The sequence below is a fragment of the Opisthorchis viverrini genome (genome assembly GCF_000715545.1).
Source record: "Opisthorchis viverrini unplaced genomic scaffold opera_v5_181, whole genome shotgun sequence".
Classification (NCBI taxonomy): Eukaryota; Metazoa; Platyhelminthes; class Trematoda; order Opisthorchiida; family Opisthorchiidae; genus Opisthorchis; species Opisthorchis viverrini.
The window spans coordinates 49180-69290 of NW_008751840.1; the positions used below are offsets into that span (position 1 = coordinate 49180).

At 43.4% G+C, this 20111-nt stretch overlaps 2 protein-coding genes across 2 annotated transcripts in view; one reads left to right on the plus strand and one right to left on the minus strand.

Moving 5' to 3' along the window:
* Nucleotides 1-20111, plus strand: part of T265_14367 (hypothetical protein) — a gene marked incomplete at both ends in the record, with an annotated part of 58795 nt that overhangs the window by 37338 nt on the left and 1346 nt on the right. The window contains 10 exons of the mRNA XM_009173352.1: nt 2281-2365; nt 2504-2617; nt 2801-2872; nt 5556-5630; nt 6597-6696; nt 11315-11403; nt 12137-12211; nt 12881-12997; nt 14594-14688; nt 19918-20055. Coding sequence (XP_009171616.1) covers nt 2281-2365; nt 2504-2617; nt 2801-2872; nt 5556-5630; nt 6597-6696; nt 11315-11403; nt 12137-12211; nt 12881-12997; nt 14594-14688; nt 19918-20055 — 960 coding nt within the window. The remainder of the gene's footprint in view (nt 1-2280; nt 2366-2503; nt 2618-2800; nt 2873-5555; nt 5631-6596; nt 6697-11314; nt 11404-12136; nt 12212-12880; nt 12998-14593; nt 14689-19917; nt 20056-20111) is intronic.
* T265_07731 (hypothetical protein) lies at nt 10578-14199 on the minus strand (the record flags this gene model as incomplete). Its single annotated transcript, XM_009173330.1, has 3 exons — nt 10578-10697; nt 12865-12961; nt 14174-14199. 3 exons carry the CDS (start codon nt 14197-14199, stop codon nt 10578-10580), a joined length of 243 nt encoding a protein of 80 aa, XP_009171594.1.

Sequence of the window (20111 nt, forward strand, 5' to 3'; positions counted from 1 at the left end):
TGAGGACTTCACCACCGTCTTTGAACAGTGCGGGTGGAAGGTCGTCCGGACCGGGAGCTCGGTGGCGCTTGAGAGAACATATGCAGTCGTAAACCTCTGAGGCCGTAGGTGGTTCCACGTTCACCGTCCAGGGTTCTACTTCACCTGTGGGCTTTAGATGAGTGTCGGCCGGTGGGCAAGACATTTGTTGTTCAAAGTATTCAGCCCACCGGTCAAGGCGTTCCTCCTTATTAGAGATGGTCGTTCCATTCTGATGCTTGATGCTTTCACTCACAGGTGGTTTCCGGGGACCGGTCGCACGGATTAACTGAAATAATCTCCGGGCATTACCGGCTTTCTGGGCCTCTTCCATTTCTTTGGCTTTCTGTGTCCACCATACTTCACGGTCGGATCGCAAACTCACTTTCACTTGGCGTCTGATGGCTCTTCGCATCGGGTTATGTTCACAAGGCGTATCTTGTTACTGTCCACCCGACGAAAGAACATGGTTAGACGTCATAACAATTAAGAGCACTGACAACCCTCACAGTAGCTACTCGCTGTACAGATCTCCTCGCTTAAAGGTGTCTGCATGACACCACAAAATACTACCAGTGTAATCTCCATTAAGCCCTGCGATCGGACCTGATGGTATACAAATGGTATATAGGACAAATGGGAAGGAAGCCCTTCACCAGAATACATGAACACCAGTTCGCCGCTAAAAGACACGATCAATTTTACTTCATCTCCGTGTACAAGGATCAGGATTAGAGCGGTATTCGCATACTGGCTCAAGTAAGAATGAGGAAAGAACGTGAGCTTATGAAAGCGTGGTACTCCACTGAAGAAGCTACCAACAAACATCGAAATTGATCCTATTTACCAATCACCAACAGCAAGAGAACGTCAGAGCCGCAGATTTCTGAGCGGCGGAAGTACGCAGACAAGGATTTCATAAGAGGAGCAAGAAAACCCGATTCAAACGGCCACCCAACCAATAGACCAAAGTACCAAATTAACCGGCGGACGTAGGGACACTAGCCGACACAGTGGGCACTGCGACCAACCAATCAATCTCGAGAAGACCAGACCACGTTGCAATGCAAATCGAGAAGAGGGCCAGTCAAGCCATGGAAGAAACTACTAAAAATAGAAAGGGTTCGGATGACCAATCAACTCAAGGAAACGTAGACCTCAGCGCAACAAAAATCACAACGCGGACCAATTGCTTCACGAAAAACACCGTCCTTCAAATAGCCAGTCACGTTAAAAGATAGCAGGTAGTGTTCAAATGCTACACAAACACACGTAGGCAAAGAGAAAGCACTCACCCGATTGCGTACTGATGCTGTTTCCTTGTATGGTGATGAAACGTCCCCAAGTCAATTACCAAACTCGGTGAGCAGATCAACACCCACCTGATCAACAACCAAAACGGCACGTGCGCATAATTACGACTGTGGTCCAGCGCACGACAAAATAAGTGGACATGTCAAATGATATCAGATATCAGTCTTACTGCCTAACACAAAAACGTTCTTGCTGAGCGTGGTCACTATCGACGGTGACATGTGCCACTCCTTCGAATGCTCCTAAAGGATTCTGTCCTCTTTTTTCTCTTGCGTAGTCTTATCTGCATGAATCTATATAAATGGGCTTTAGAGGGTCTACTAAGCAATGCTACTACTGAGCAATACTGCTAAAGGAACCATCGTTGGTTTAACTATTGTAAAATATAACGCAGTCCGTACGACAGATAACCCCAGTCAGTCTCGTCGTTGCCAGTATGGTCGAAATGGTATTTCCTACCTAATGACACGAAGAGATCGCTAACGGCAATTCGGTAACTGAAGTTGTGAGGTGTATTGGCGGAAGAAACTGTCCTTAAAACGGATGATGGACAAGGTATTCGAAAGCCTATAGGTTCCGCATCAAGCACAGAAACCGAAAGCAAGTAGGTGAAATAGTGATATTTCTTTCAAGACTAGGACTCCAGATTGGTTGATTGATCTTGCTTTGTTCCCAGAATAGGACATTGGGTTCAATGAGAGTGGTCTTGGTTTTCAATATTCTTGGCTAGTGTTGACTATTTCCCCTGTACATTTCACATAAATCTATGCACACCCCATTTCGTGTGGTCAGTTATATGGCAGTTTTTCAAGATATGACTTAGTGCAAAGTCGAGTTCGTCATGCCGACACACTCATTCACTGGTATCGTCTTTCCAAAACAAGCGATACTTTTATAACGAGAATCAACTGCACTTCAAGTAATTGCCTATCCCCAACTTTTCTTCAGGCTGGAAGCCAGCGAAGCTCGCTATCACTCGTTGGAGGAAGAATTTCGCGTGGCGTTACGGATTGAAGCCGATCGTTACGGTGATGTATGCATTTATTCAACATTTCCAGTCCATTTGCTTAGTATCTAGTCCATTCCATGAGCACTTCGTAGAGCAGTGATCATTTTTATCCCACTTTATTTTGCTTGAACTAACAACATTTTGACAACTATTTTCGATCAGCTGTTCAAAGCCATGGGGATACTTAAACAACAACTGGTCGATGTGGAGCAACGGAATAAGGACTTGGAACAACGAGAGCGAACAGCACAGCAGTTGATTTCGGAACTAACCACAGTGAGTTGCCGCATACTCCTCATCTACGTTCAAGTACTTCACTCCTTTTGGATGATAAGTCCTCTGGCCACAAACAAAATTATGTGTTTTCTTACATAGGTGATGAAACAGAAAGCACCAAAATATTTCCCTTTTTTTGCGTCATTACAGAACACGTTGTAGTTTGATTCTCTCATTTTCTAGGCTATAAAGGAGCAGAAATCCAGGACGGTTAGTCAACAGAAGTCTAATTTGATTGTCCAGAGTAATCAAAAGGTGAGATGTCCTTTTTCGTTCAACCTGTTTTGAACTAACTTAATCTTAAATGTGAAGAGCAATGTGGGATTTTGCTGATAAACATAGATCCATTTTTCCCGCTCCACTAGTTCCCGTTTACCGCCCTCACTTACGTAGTTATCTGCTCAAGAAATTGACAGAATGTGTCAGGTCATGTTTCGTTTCCGTCTCACAGCACGGCTTATTTCACTTCCCATGTTAATGACTCCTAAACCAATTACTAAAAGATTATACTTTCTACACTACCTCTGGCGCGCATTTCGCGTAAAAAAGACCTCTATTTCAATCGCCTTAGGCAGGTGGTCGCATTTCAGGAGTATGAATGATATTTTTGTCGGCATTCAAACAAGCCCGGTCATCTCGAAGGATGCCCTTAAATAGTTACTATATTCGGCAGTTTTCCCGAATGTGGCATACTAGACAGTACAGCGAACGTTAGTGTATACAGAAATGATCCATGACCAAAATCTCCCGTGTGACAAGTATCTTTTAGGTAATGCGTCCAAATCAGTCTTTTGTGTTCCATTTCCGTGTATCTTGTGCTACTTGTTCCATTTTCTATCAGTTATCGGCTTTTGTCCTTGATGCGGTAGCTTGAAACGTTTGAAAATATAATGAAATTAATGGGACTAGAGGTTCAACAGAATTCTTCGTAATGAATAACACACTGATATTCCTCCACATAGTGTGCGGCACTCAGTGTGCCCCAGAATTCAGTGCAGAAATATTCAAGGAAGCTTTCTTCGTTTGATTCATGCACCATGGTGCGGATACTCTGAATCCGAAGACAACCGACAACCAGTTTCATCCGAAGTATGAGACAATTAGCCCCTGAACTGAAAAGCAGTTTGGTTGAATAGTTACACTTGAGCTTATAGGAACGATGAGCTAAACAGACTATCAAACAAAATACATTTTTTCAGTTGTGGTCTCGTCCTTTTCGTGTAGTAAACCTTTGCTGAAAAGCGTAGAAGCACTGTATCGCCGTTTCATTCTTATTGGGAATGATCTTCAGTGCACATTTCACGAAACTTAGGGCTTCTATCACGCTGCCTTCCGGATAGTAGTTGAACACTAAACCGTTCGTCCGCTAGCAGCTGAACGGTAATGTATGTAGCTGTTACTTAAGGGCACCTAGACAATGCTCTTGGTCTTTTCATCATTATATATATATATATATGTATATGTAGTAAATATAATTGTTCAGGTGCAACATGCTTTTGGTGCCTAGCTGTCATGCCACCCGAAGGAAGCATGAGGGGTGGAATATTGCAAGGTTGCCCAAGCCAATACAGGGGAAGTCGGGAGGTAAGGGTCGGGTTCGAACCACAAACCTTCTGGTCAGTAAATTTGCGCCCCAAGATATCTCCCCCTAGTATATATATATATATATATATATATATATATTCCCTGAAAGTCAATACCCCAGTCCATGAACGCACAAATAGAATGTGTGAAAGCATACACACATAAGCAGCTATTGTGAATAGAATAAGGCCGAATAGGAAACTTAGGCATAATTGGTTTGATAAGAATGGCGAATCCGTATCCACCTCGATTCAAGCGAAGAGAGTCAGAACAGTCCAATGTCCAAAAAACGCCACAACTTAAAAGCGCCAGGACCAAGCTTCCGAAGCATCTATGGGAAACAAAAACCGAATCGTGGTCCCAAATTTGCTAAATATTGTTTATTACCACCCGTTCACTTCATTCAAGGCTCTTCTATTAGCCGCCGTCTTACACTCTCTTATGGGGTACTTAGGACTGATTTCAGTTACCAGTCCCACTGAAGATATTTTTTCCATGTAATGAATAGAGGATTCCCGCTGAAAATATGTTTCTAACCCTATGTTCTCCAGGATAGTATTGACGTGGCTGACTGAGAAATATAGTGTCATTTACCCACACAACTTCTCTTACTCCACGCTCATTGCTTCATATGAAACCAAAAACATCCCTTATTTGCACTGGTAGGACAGTGTTCTTTGTTCCAAGATCATCATCACCCATCAGTAACAGCAACACAAGCTGAAAACTCTGCTTCAGTGCCTTTCAACCATGCTGCAATATTCGAAGGATGTCCTTTTGTGTAGAACAGGGAAGGAAATGGACCCAGCACTAATCTACCACAAATATTTCGGATATCTACATGTATGAGACTCGGTTAGTTGAGTGAGTTGAATTGTCCTTCACAGGGAGCTACTGTGATATTAGGTGGCAGTTAGAACAGAACCAAATTACCAATGAACCACCTGTTTTTCTCCGTAACTTAGGAGCAGCTGCGAAAAACTCTTTGAGGACTAGGTAATGAGCAATATTTTATCACCAAACCTACATAAGTAGGGCGAAGGTATCCCTTTCCAGAACGCTCGGATCTTAAAACCGAAAAATTGCCAGAGTGCTCTTTAATGTTGTTAAAAACCGTTGTGGGCACCCTTCGAGTTTAGGTTCTATGTTGTTAGCAGCTCGTCACTTGTTATTCCAGTATGTTTGTGCTCAAGTGACTCATTCCCAGAAGCTGAGGAATGGTGATCTTTTTAATAAACCACACTCAGTCTTAATCCTATAGTTTTATTCATTGTGAAAATGATTTTACCGAGATCTATTGTGTGAAACCTATGTCAATATGGTCCTTGTTCTCAAATGCCTTTCCTGGTTTCAGGAACGTATTTCAACCCTTGAAACACAGTTGCAGGAAGCTCAAAACCGATTTTCAATCTTGGAAAACCTTCGAAAGGTGAGTGTGAATGATTTTAGCCATTTCTAGACTAGCTAAATTATGACTGTCCAATTGAAGAAGTTACTCTAGCGGTCGGAATAAGGCATTTATGTTCGGTTAAAAGTTCCCGATAACAACGTTAGATAGCGAGAGTGGCACTTGTTGTTCCATGGCATTTGCTCTTATCGTGTCCCCGCATGTTCCTTTCTATAGATGCTCGATGCACACTTATATGCGGACTGTCTACAAACTCATCAGCCTTTCCCACCTACTGGATTGTATGTCGCAACACAAAGTTGTTAGTACGGTTGGGAATCTCCTGGCTTCGCTTTTTTGACTGAAAAAATTGATGCATGTGACGTGGTGACCGTTGCTACGGTGCCTGATAGTGAGAAAAACACAGCATAATGGGGACTGCAACTGGGGTAGTGGTGCACTAGCTTGCAGGGGCCACTAGAGGAGGGTGCCGCTCTGATGAGATTGTTTGCACCTTTAAAAAACTAGACGATGTTCACTTATCGTTCGTACTCTGTGGGTCATTGCAAGCTGCTGCCTTCCACTACTCTTCTAGTTCCCTTCTAGTACAGCATTGAGTCATGTGTTCTGTACTAGTGGTGCGTTCAGTAACGAGCCCTGATTGTAGATTACGTGTTCTGTGTAGTACTTTTGGCTCGAGCTAATTAACATGGAACGAAGAAATTCGCTCTCGAAAATGTTCATAGCGGCGAAATTCTGTTTTTTTTTTTCAAAGTATTTTTTGTACTTGTTTACAACAGCAAACATTGGACAACCTCTGTGTGAATAAGCTTTGTTCATTGGAGTTGCCGCAATGTTCTCCGCCGGTGCTCATTTAAGCTTCAGTTTCTGGGCTTTTGAAGTATTTTCATTCCCTCCTTGTTACCACTGTCTAATCTTGAATTTACTCGTTTGTTGACTCGTAAGATATATTTTCGTCCCTATTGATCCTTATCAAAATCTTTTTAGGAAAATAAACATTTGAAGGCGGAATTGGCGGCCCAAGAGTCGCTTGTTATGGGACTGAGGGCAGAGCGACGTAACTGGAGCGAGGAACTAGCCCAACAAGGTTTGTCTGTTTTCAACACTATGTGTTGTGGACTTCCTGGCAGGTATTGGTTTTTACCAAGATGCAAAAAAATCACTGCAAACTAATTGGTTGAACAGTAGAATTTCCAACCTCCCAGTTAAATGCTGTTTGTTGTTTATTTCCGAAAATGATGTCGTCTTGTCAGTTCTCCGGAGCTTATTCAGTTGGTCATCTAGACTCATCAATATACGACAACGGTAGACAACTAACAGAAGTTTAACTTTATTCATCCCACTCCTGTGAAACGTGTATCGAACTATGCGGCCAAACTTCCAGCACTAGTTTCTCATGTATCATCACAAACCTACCAAACGTATGTCGACGAATGACGCGAAAGAATCTTCACCCTACGAGTTATTAGAAGGGTAAGAACAGTTCAACTGACATCCTCATAATGCAATTGGAAAGCGTAGACAGAGGATAGCTTTGACTGACCCTGTTCACTGTGAAGAAGTTAGATGGAACCTAGCACAACTGTTTGTGTGAACTGATCAATGTTGGCTTTCGAATTTACACAGAACAACTTTGGCTGAAAAACAGGGCCATTGCATCGTCCTTATCAAAGTAGATCGTTGGATTAAGGAAACGCACCACATTTTGTTGTTGGATGATTGGCACTACTCCGGAACCTGTCGCGCTGTGTGGGTCACCTGGGGGGTGAAACTCACGAACTTGCTTCCCCAAGTAAATGATCAGTCTGTGGGATAAAATAGCACGGTACCTTGAAAAAGACAGTCACAAGACCAATGCCTTGTTTCTTTCTGAATGACTCCTGTATTATTTTTTAGGGTGGAGTTACAATCGGTATTGTGTTCTGTCCCCGTCTTTTATGGCTTACATTGGATTTGTTTGACTGCTCAGCAGTGCTTCTGCATCTGTGAACGGTTTGTGGTATGAAATGTGGGAAACAACGGAATCTCACCTCTCATGTGTGCATTCGATGAGAAACCTCTGTTCACTTTCCATTCGAATCGGCTGGAGGGAACCTGCCCAGCTGTTCTTCGCAGTTTTCAGTCCGTTGATAGAAACAATCCCATGTATGTTTCTTCGCTTCTGTCAGGCTTTTTTGGGTTAGTGAATCGAACTGATTTACGGAAATTTGGCTGGTCCACGATCGAAATGGCTTTAAAAGATTAAGAGGTGGATTCTTCCATGCCGTGCTAACCCTGGAAAATGTGATTCTGGTCATAGCTGGCTGTTGGCTTGACCAGGTGATATCACTACTAAGGAATCATTAGTCATTTCGTTAGCCGTTAGTTCAGGTAGAGAACCTTATACTTATCGAGACGTCACTGCTTGGAACTTAGCGGTCAGTTTTCAAAACGTTTAGATATAGAAGGACTCCTATGAAGGCTCGTCAAATGGGCTTAGAGTGGACCGTTTAGAAATTCCCATATTGAACCTAATGCTAAACCGTGTGCAGATAGGTCAAAAAGTTGGTTTCGTTATACTGTCTTAGAATGCATCCTGATTACACAACATCTCTTTTATCCACCATGACTTTCAGCAGTCCCACCGTCGGTAGAGTTCGTACTTGTGAAATGACTTGAATTCCTAACTTCATTGACAGCATGAAATTTGCAAATTTCGGTCGGGATTTCATCCTACAAGTAGAACCAGTCCATGTCGAAAAGTCGAGAAACATTTCGCGGTTATTCCACCCTTATTAGAATTCATCAGCATGCGCATATCACAAATCCCCGAAGAGATTCGGACCCGATTTCCCACCTCCAGCTAATAGCCAAAGACTACTCGGCTATGAGTGGTTACTCAACAATGTGAGAATTTATCGAACGGCTGCTCAATCGACTACGTCCAACGGTTTAATCCTCAACTACCAGCCGAGGTGTCCAGATCCCTCCTGAGATTCCTGAGGTGGACACAGCTGGTGATTCTAAATAAGGATGAACCAGGTGTACAGCGCTCCTAGGCTTTTTGGTATAGATTGACTTCACTTGCTGAAATGAACCCCGACTGAAATTTTCTTGGTTGTTAATACATCGTAGGCAGTTTATTCAAATAATATAATATTTCAACTCACATAACAGCATAGAATGTGACATCCGCATGACTACGTGTGGGCTTATTTTAGTAGCCTAGTTGGGGTCCGTAATTTCAGTACATTATGGTGAAAGTTCTTTCTTTTAAGCATTTGAAATAGTCAGTACCAAGATTGAGCAATAGCTCGAGTTAACTCATAGAGCACGGATTTACTGACCGCTCGGAGAAACGGCCCCTCCAGTCCACAAATAATTTGATCCAAAGAAATATCAGACGCCAAGTGGAAGTGAGCGTGCGCGCCGGCCGTGGAGCCTGGTGGACTCTTAAGACTAGGGAAATGGAACGGGTCTAGAAAGCTGGGAATGCCCGAAGGTTATTTCAGTTGATCCAGATACCCGGAAACCAGCTGTAAGCGAAACCATCGGGGACCAGAGCGGAGCAACCATAGTGAATAATGAAGAATGCTCAACCCGGTGGTCTGAACACTTCTGGTGCGCGAAAGATTGGTAGCGTACGTCAGTTTATTGGTTGTTGATCAGGTGGCTGTTTATCTGTTCGCTGAGCTTTGCAATTAACTTAACTAGTCACCACATGGACAGACATTATCATTACGCATATGGGCACGCGCTAGTGCCGTCGCTTATCCATCGTTGCCTTATGGTGGATAGTGAAACAGTGAATCGATAGTAGCAAACAGGATTCCGGCCTGGTATGTGTTGTGTTCACCAAATTTTCGTCAGGCGCTGGAACAACGCCGTACGTACAAAAGACCCACATTTTACTACTCCTGGGTTTCCAAGGCGCATTCGGCCCCGTTCTCTTTAGCACACTTATCCAGCAAGTAATGTTCCGGAAGTTTGCAAGCACGAATAGTTCCTCATATTCTCAGGATTCTGGGCGTATGTGAGTATACGGAGAGCTCTCCAAAAGCTTTCGTACACAAATGGGTGTATATTACAGGGACTCACTCTCCCCATTACTATTTACCTTCGTGATAGACAAGATAATGAGACGAACGCTGGAAGGTCTTCAAAACCCTAGTATTCTGTCTGTTGAAGACCTGGAATGTTTGTCGACCTGGAATATGCAGACGACAACGTTCTCGCCTTCGAAGAGGTGAAGCCGCAGGCTTATTGAATGAAATGACCACAGTCACCACGCCTTTTGGTGTGCACTTTGCATCCACAAAGTGTAAGGTATTGCTCTTAGACATCCCTAATGAACACCCGACTTCCAATTCACGGGGTGCATTCGAAGGTATAGAGCGTTTCACGTGTCTTGGAAGTTGTATTAGTTGAGGTTATAGTGTGACGGATGATCTCAATGCACGAATCTGCAAGGCTTAGGTTGCGTTAGCTACTATGAGACACCTATGACATCAAAGTGGTGTCTCGCTGAATCTCCAGATTACAGTGTAGGCCGTTTTGTTGTACGACTGTGTGACTTCGGCTCTTCGATCAGTGGAACTGAGACGTCTTCGGGTATTTGACAGCGGTTATCCCAGAACCTCAGCTTGTGTGTGTTGGTGTCGGCGTATCAGTAACGAGGCAATTAGGAACCGAGTTTTCGGTTGTGCAATGGGTACTTACATTGAAGAATGTGTCCGGCACCAGAAGCTGCACTGGCTGGGACATGTCTTGCGTATGCCGTAGTGAGTACTCTTTTCTGCGCCCCATTCAGAGTGCCGGAAACAGAGAGGTAGTCGACCTTTGCCTTGGCAGGGGTATATCAGAGATTACAAAAAAAATTGATGTGAGTGCGACTCACCACCCAGGATGGGGATCACCTGATCCCCACTGCGCTTCGTTGCAGACGCTGTAAGATATGGCTGCTAACCGATGTCAGCGGCGCTCTTGTTGTCAGTTTTTATCCAGATTGCCTGAATGTATTTTTGGAGATTTGATCATCTCAGACTCACTGTGGTAGGCTAGCACTAAGTCCTTTACTCGTCCTCTTTTATTCTTTTCTTCACAATAAGGCTTTCAAATAAATCATGGTTGTACGGCAGTGAAGCAGGATGGTGCTCTTTCAAGCCATTCTTGCGCAGCTGGTGATTTGATTAGCACTTCCCGGGGGCTCATGAGATATTTGTTATAGATGCTGGCTGAATTCCAAGCCCATTGTTTGGAAATAAGTACATCTCCTACGGGGACAGATGATTGATCCGCCTCTTGATGACCGAATCCTTAGTGGTGGGTCGTCAGTAAAACTCATCTTCAACATCCAGGCTACGATATATCGGGTCACCTACTGAAACATCTCATCCCCTTCGTTATCAATAAAACACCGGTGTTGAATGACCGCTTCAGCTGCAGCGCTAGGAATTTTCGTAAACAATGGAGTTGGGCAACCTGTTGCTTGACTGGGGGATAGGAAGTCGCCTACGGAACTTCACCCAACTTCCGTTTTCGCTGCACAGTGACGTGCCAAATATGCCACTTGAGGAAAGCTTTGCAAATACTTCTAAGCTCGGCGAACTACTCAACTACAATCCACGCAACCTGGGCTACCAAAGTTCTCCTGAAAGGCTGTCGATGTTCATAGTACTTGTAACATTCGATATATTATCCAATGTTTGTTTACTTGTTTATTTCAGGTTCAACGTTAGCTCAGGATCGAGGTCGTTTGGAGGCGAAGATTGAGGCGCAAGCTGAGGAAATTATTAGTTTGAAGAAGAATCTCGAGGTAACGGAACAAATCCTTTTGTTTTTAGGTGCATCCATTCACGTACATTAAAGTGTTGTATCAACAAAGCTGTGTAGCATTGTTTTAAATCCGAATGAATTCAGCGAGTTTTCAAACGTTTGAAGTTCATGAGCGTTGTCTTTACATTCTAGTCAAATATTTTATGGTAGTTAAACACCAGCACATAGTACTGGTGTGTTGTCACGGCCGATGATACTTAGTCAAATATCTTGTGAGCTCGAATGAAAGAATTTGAACATCTTTGTCCGCACGATGTATATCATCAGTATTTTGAACAGTATATGCATTTTTTTTTTTTTTTACACAGGATCCGTGGCTGTGAATAATTAGGTGAGATATGAGCCCACTCTGTTCAATACAATCCCATAGTTTCTGGCCACATTTGAGCATCGTGAAGTGTGTGGAACACAATGTGGCGATATTCTCCTAAATAACCCGGATATCTCTCCTTTTTGGTAAACCCAGCACAGCAGACTCCATTTTCCGCTTTATAGCCGTCTAGTTGAGAAAATGAGCGAATATTGTCGGTACCTCCTTGATCATATTTACTCGTACCTTAGTATCTGATTACTATTCCTCATTACTATATTCCCTTTCCGTTAGTCTCTTGCAAGTGCTTGTGGAGAACCTTTCGCGCATCTAAATGTCTGTAGTTGTCCAAAGCATCCTTTTCACCTTAGTACACATGGCTATTTCCGCTACTATTTTCTAGCAACAACTAGACAATGTGAAAATCAAAAGCAAAATAATTGATGATCAAACGGAAACCATCCGGGATCTGAAGAAGGTTAGTGATATTTCAGTGTGAAACGAGGACATGGTGGTCAATTGTCAGTATTCCCCATTGGTGTATTGTTGCAAAAATATTGATGATGTAGAAGGCAGGAAGTGTGTTTCACTCTCCATACGGGACCTCTACGTTCCATTGACGGCTGTGTAATAGACCATATGAAGAGTGAATTGTGAGAGGCAGATGAAATGCTTCGGTCCTGACAAGATTTTGTGTTGAAGAAGCCTATAGAATTGCCAATAAGAAAGTACCCCAGATTTAGCTTTTCAAGTTCACCATCGTCAGCGACTCGGTTTTACCGTAGCGCCCTCATTTAACTGCACACGTAGAACATAGGCAACTGTAGGACATATATACTGGTGGTTTCAGGTTCCTTGTCCCTGTTTATCTTTGCCCCTTCCATGGAATTTCATATGCAAACTTTCATGTGGTCATCTTAACTAAATATCAGTAGGCAAGGAAGCATTTGAAACAATTATATGCAGCGTATTATGGAGTGCTTTTCATAGTCCGAGTTTCTTGTAGATATAGAAATCTCGGGGGGTCCAAATTATGTTGACACCAACCTGATCGATGCCAATTGTTACTGCTTATCAGTCTGTTGACTATTTTGGTTAATCTGCTTTCGCGACCCCGTGAGTTTTTCTTACTTTCTTTTCACTGAAGGCTACCACTGAAAGCCAGCGTGAATTGAAACGAGTACAAGACGATGCGATTTCAATACGGCAGCGCTTGGAGGAGCAATTACTTCAAAAGAAGAAAGAGGCCGAGGAAAATGAGGTAGTAGTTGTTTCTGTGGCTATCGCAGTTTTATGTTGGTTCTACTTCAGCATTAGGGTTCGGCTCAAATGAATCAAATTTAAAAAAACACCATTGTGACTAAACTGTCAAGCGTACGGTTGCTGTCTGGTAGAAAATAGACTGCATGTGAATGAACCCCATATATTTTTGCAATAAGATTACGTAGTGCCCTTATAAATAACGCTTTTTATCTGGAATAAATAGATTGATGCAGTTTCCTTGAACAATCTAAGATGTCAAATGAGCTCCAAGCCAGCTTCTTCAGTCTGGTAGTGTTCTTAGTACCGAATGACTAATCTCCAGCAAAGTTGGTGAATTTACCTCTGCTTGTTTATCTTTAATTCTGAATCATTGTTGCCTTAGTGTCCAGACACCCTATAACCGTTGGTAGAATAAAGCGGCTGATCATCGTTTTCCATCAGCATAGAAGCTACCACTCTTTCTCGCAGTGATGTAACTACTTTGAATTAGAAACGTATGTCATTCTGTAATGTCGAAGAGTGGCCATCAGGATCAATTAGAACTTACTCAGGCCGTAGGGTTTACTTAGCTGCTTTAAGCCCTCTGCAAGCTACGTTGAATGGTGTCAGTGTTAGGTACAACTTAACCGATGCTGTGCCACTAAATGCCTTCTACTCATGCGTTGACCAGTCGCTAAAATTCCCCTCCTGAGTTGTCCTCGCGACTCACCCAGATGCAGCTAGCGCTCGATCTGTTCACTGCTTCTGCTGATGAACCCGATCTTTCGACAAAACAACCAATGAAACTCAAGGATGAATGTCACACGTGGTAATACGGTCACTCGTTTCTTATTATCCAAATGTGTTTATGATCATGAACTTGAATCCCTCTTGTGAGACATATCGATGAGTAAAGCAAGACCTGAATTCGAGTCGAGTCCAGTCCAGTTAATACGCATCGGAATAACAGCAGCAAGACGGAGGTAGAATTGTTCAGGCAAGAGTGATGAGATCAAAAATTTAAGGTGGCCGTTCAGCTGTTCTGTTTTCTTAGCATTATGCGATTTATCTTTACGAATTAAAATCCGAAAACCGTTAACCTTGTCCGTAATTACATGACAACTGTCGGCTAGCCTAACTGAACCTGCGACGCACAGCACCCGTATTGGCGACCACTTAAGCACCGTAAACTACTTACTCAGCATTTGTAGCCATGTCATCCATTTATGCAGGCACATCCACTCGTTTTAGTCATTGTGCTTGGACTTGACAAACCATTCGATTAGAATCCTAGCCAGCTCGCTCTTCTGTATTGGCGAGATCGTTCTGTGAAAAGCTACACATTTGAACGCTATTTGGATAAAGCTATAATCAAGTACCTGAATGTTTACTTCTTTGGACAACAACAGACGAAGTTTGAGCTGGAAAAAAACAGTTCCGTCCAGCTATTTCGTTACTGATAGCCTTACTCTGTTTTGTGAGCTTGCGAATACGGCTTTATTATCCCTGGAAAGTCACTTGTGTTCGGCTGTGCATGCCAATAACCTCAAAACTAATCCCCTCTTTCAGAGTGTAGCTTTTTTCTTATCTCGTTTCAATGCTTACCTGCTTCTTACAGGCAAAGTTAGAAAGGCTGGTTGTGCGCAAAGAAGAACTGAAAGAAACCGTGATTGAATTGGAGTCCAAGAATGAGGAACTAAAAGCCCAAAACGAGTGAGTGCATCAGGTCTGCATTGGTTGTTTTGAAATTTGGCTGGCTGTTCTAAACCCTTTGTTAAGAGTTGATTTAAATTCACCGCCTTATGCTGCTAGTCAATCAAATCATTCAGCTGTCGCACCCTTTCGGTGCCTAAGTGCTATGCCACCCGAAGGTTGCACGAATGCTGCGATACTGCCAGGCTGCCCAAGCCTAGACAGGGAAAGTCGAGAGGCAGAGGTCAGGTTCGAACCACGGACCTTCCGGTCAGCAAATTCGCGCTCTAACCACATGGACCATCTCGCCCAACATAGTACTTATAGAACTTATGGTATGTTACTTATGCTGCCAGTATTATATTGTGATATATGAAAATAAAAAACTTGGTAACTTCTTGTATGCGCATCGGTGTTAATGCCGGGGTCCGAAAGGCTGTATAGAGTACATAGGCGAATAAGTTCTATTTCAACGTCTTCCGTTAGAACGCTTTTCGGTGACAAAAAATCTTTTATTGTGGTAAAACGAAAGTAGCCAGAGTTAGGTTTCTTACCCAATGGTCTTTATCGAGGGTACCACTTAAGCGGGCGGCGGTAATACTAAGTGAGCTATGGGAAGACAGCTCAACACGGTTTACTATCGTATTCAACATGATATGCCGCTTACTTTTATTTCACCACTACTAATGGTAACCCCTAAGCGGGACTCTGGTGCTAACGTATCCAGTTTCAGTCCCCTTATTTCCGATGAATCAGCTACATAACGTTGTATAAAATCTAAACGGAAATAAACCTAGCCTGCCATCCTCATAATCACACACCAATCGGACCGATTGTGTGAGGCCAGACGACGCTGCACAGATAGGTTACAGAGTACTCGACGACCGCAACGGGCTAAAACCCAAATGAGGGAAAACAAACACCTTCACCCCACAATTACAGTTGTTAAAGCTATCGATCAAAAGCCCAGAGCGAACGCGCAATTCGCCCTCCTGTGCAAATAAGAGGGTGCACCCATTAGGCCCACGCCTCCACGACACGAGCAGAATCTTGGTATTGCGTTAGAAAGCTACAATGATTAGCTGGAATCACTCTAGATTTCTAAACTTACCGGCCAAACTGGATGACCCTGTAAAAACAAGCTCACACCACCACTCATACCTAGTTTATCGTATGTTGGTATGTTTGAGTCTGCCCTCTCTGAATCCACAAACTCTTGTGTTTTGGTCTGTCTCCTGGTTTTCTGTCGATTAGATAGGTTTTTATGAAGTCTGCCAACAACAGGCTTCTGTGAAAACCCATTCCCTTTAGGTGGTCATTTTCGAGTGGAGATACGAGCCGTCTCCGTGATCTACTTTAGGTGGTCGTTGGGCTACAATTTCTTTTAGAGATACAGCTTATAACCAGTGACGTAAACGTAGTATGTGAGAAATGGAATGCTTTTGAGAGTTGGTTGAGTGTACCCTAACCGGTAACTCTACCCAAATGTGCAATATTTTGACGACAACTGTAGCCTGCAAGAAGCAATGATCTTTACCGAGGACTGGCAAAAGGGTAGGACCGGCGTTGGGTTATTCACCTCATAAGTGTATTTATTGCGTTGCAGAGCACTGCCATTCATGTAGCTAATAGTTATCGAGCTTTGTTTACTACATCCATTGAAATTCATGTGAATCTTTCAACTATTAGTTTCCCATGGAGGTCGGTTACACATTCGAACTAAACTTGAATCAATTTTTAATATTCCGTTTTAATATTGCGTTCCCGCTGAAGGCGTGATTTCACCTTGAAGTCCTAAGGTACCAAATCACCATTGTCACCATTGATGGCCACCTCATTATTGACATCGATGCTTTACTTTCGTACAGCTACAACTCTTACTCAGCAACGTTTAATTCCTTAAGGTGAAAAACAGAAACATTGGGTGAATAAGTGATGTGAAACTAGTCCGCCGCAAACCTTCTCAAAACGCTCGATCAGATAACATAACCTGGGACAAACTACTGACATCTGTCATTCATCATATCTTGCAGTGACTCTAGCCAGGGTTATGGAGTGTGACGTGGACCTCATCCTGCAAAGAAGGCTCTACCAACACCCAAAGTTAGTGTGATCCTTTTCATGCCATTTTGCCAAGCTACTGCAGTTTGGACCATTCTGAACAAGGCATTGGAAACAGCACTCATCTCGGTAGCACATGGTGCTGGATATCCGTCGCGACCCACTTTCATTGTCTTTACAAGTTTGCCATTCAAAAACAGCAACCCTTTTGGGATATCAGTAACCAAAAACCGTAGACGCCTCATACAATCTGTTCGTGGATGTCAAGTCTCAACAAATAACGAAGCAGCTCATTCCATAGCCTCTTACACGCGACCCTCGAGACACAATGTCTTTTTGACGCCACGAGTGACAAAAATTGACAAAGTTCACATTTGTGACATTTGCGCGATGCCTTCATCGAACTCTTCCACTAGAACTAATGCAACTACCGAGGTGTCTAAAAATCCCCACAAGTCGATGGAAACGATCAGGAGCTGGACATTGCGAATCATGGTTTTGAACTTTTTAGGTTCATTGTACATGCCGAAAGAGGGCAAGATGGTGACTAAACGACCTGCTATAGCCTGTATTTTATGTTCGCCTTTCGTGATCGGGACTGGGTTCCTATCAGCAGGCACGCGAACATCGGAATTTCGAAGGTCCTCCAGCGTTCGCCTCAATATTTCATCGATGAAGAGGCTCAGCCTAATATCAACTGCGTTACTTTTATACTGGACTCTTGTTTATGACAGACAGTGTACATCAATGCAGATGGAATCCAGTGTAAAAACAACCGGTTGCTTTAGTTTGCGAACACCACAGGTCACTAGGCTGATTGGATTTCCGGATTGTTACCATTGAACTTGAAGAGAAACCGAAAGTGATCACGTCTAGTGTTGAAACCCGGAAGGTATTTGCAGTGGGTCGGGCTGAAAGAGAACACGTGAAAGCGTAGGGAGGCGCAATCAGCAGCATTCTTACACCTACTCGTTTTACTGAATGATGTGAGGCATTTTAAACGCGAGCTCGAGTAATATCAGAGCGCCAGAAGCTCCATAGAGGGACAATTAGCGCTCATAACCAGACTTTGGCTCAAAAACCTGACCGTAATGGAGTGGGCAGGTACCGCCTTACTACTGCAGCAGTAAAAGTCGCCGTAGGTGGTTTCATTCTCAATGTCGAGGACCAGGGGTTTGCGTTCATCAGACTGATCAACCCAGCGTAAGGAACTGAGTGTCAAGGCGAACCGTCCTACTGTAGCTCAATGGGCATACAGGTATGCAAACCGTCACACCATAGTAATTTCCAAGCAGCCGTATAATTTCAACCCTGGTTGTTCAAAGCGAAGCCTAATTTACCGTACGCTAATAGTCAGGTTTGTGTAGGAATTCGCTGGCTTCATTGCCATTCGGTGGAAAATGTTCCCACGACTTTCCAACGTTTTACTTTCAAACAGGTGAGCTGAACTTTCGCGTCCGAGCAGTGCATGAGTGGACCACCCGTCACATTAGGTCCTATTGCATTTAAGGGCCATATACTTTTTGGCAGAACCAATCGATGTGGGATATTCCGTACGAGGACCGTGTAAAACGGTAACGCATTTGTCATGCATCGTTCACTGAAGTGAAACGTTAACAAGCGAATGTAGGTGCGACCACGAGAAGGTTCGCACTAGAGTGGTTGGTAATAACCTACAAGAGCTATAGTTTTTAATCTGTCTGGCTTCCTGCACCCCTCTTAATACGTCGCAGGTTGTTAGTCCCTCGTTCCCCCAATAAAATCGATTTGATGTAGCAGCGCGTACATGCGGTACAGTGGTTCTAGCTGCCACAGTAGAAAACGAGTGTTCAGTTGTGCAACAGGGACGTCAATCAAAAAATGCATACAGAACTAGAAGCTGTGTTGGTTAGGTCATGTATTGTGAATGCCGAAAATCGTCTACCGAGGAGTGCTGTTTTCCGTGCCCAATTCATAATGGCTGAAGCAGAGGTAGCCAACCTTTGACCTGACAAGATATTACGAAATCGATTGTGTTCCCTATTGCGAAACAATTTTTGCTATGAACGGAGGGAGTGGGACGGACAAAGCAAATGGATAAAACTTGGCAACTTAAAGCGCGTCGTGGAGATCCCAGTCCGGAACGCAAGACTAGTCTAGGTGACCCGCACATCTCGCAACAGCATTATTGCCTCCGCACAGATTTCCCTCCTTTGCTTTTGCAACTCCGATCCGAATTCACTAACATTGCCTCATGTAAGAGCTATGAAACTACCTGCACATGGTCTCTATTTCGTAAACACAAAGACAGTCGCATCGGCGTCTGATGTGCGCGCGCAAGTCTCGTTTGGATATACGGGAAAATGTTCCTAGCCTAAGCCCATGTGTTTTAGGAAGTGCAGTGGTCAGTTAGTAGTTCAGAGGTTGATTAGCTCGTTCATAAGTCAGGAAAGGCTTGTCTTCCGTATCACAAAATCTCAGTTCAATTTGAGTCATCACTGCGCATGAAGCTAAGGTCATCAGTTTGAACTTGAACACCGCTTCATGCTGTCACCTACTATCCAGAATGACCAGGCATTAGGGCGTTTGTAGAAGACTGGCGCTGGGACCCATCCCTTTGCTACACTTTCCTCTGTTCATCATTAGGGCCTTGAATGAGCTGACACAGCAATATCCCGGCACATTACCAGAATGACGTGTTTGTACCCGTACTTCCACATTAGCATTGTTGTTTTGGATTTTTGGAATCAATCCTCACAATCAGTGCATCACTATGAAGGCTCTCACACACAGCAACCTCAGAGTTACATCAAGAGAGCACATCGTTTTTTTTTCTTGTGAGCTAGCTGCTTAGCAATCGAATAAAAGAAGGATAATTCGGAGCTTCGGCTGGAAGCTTTTATTACGTTCAACCTCAAGTTCGAGATTTCTGGATTATTTAATTCACACACTCGTCTAACGGAGGCTAAACATCTGGGATCTTCATAACTCCGGCTTTTGCAAATACTACGTGAATATTCCTTCTAACAACTTTGAGTTGAACTGCAGCGACAATGGACTTTACAGTGGCTTTACTTTTATTGGTCTTTCCCCAAACGAAGTTTACTTGGGATTCACAATATCATCTAAAAAATTGAATTTAATTGTGAACGGTTTTAATGTCTCATCAACCCGGAATTACATATTCATCGTCATAACGCTTAACTTCAGATCACTTAACCAGCGTTGGTGTGACCGTACCAGCCTTTTGGATAAACTGGAGAAACAAGTTGAACTGATGCGTCAAACGTGGGAACGAGAACAACAGACCTTAATCAGTGAGCGCGATATCGCAAAAGAGCGCATCAAGTGAGTTTCATAAAGCATATTTTGCATCACGGTCGTGATATATATATATATATATA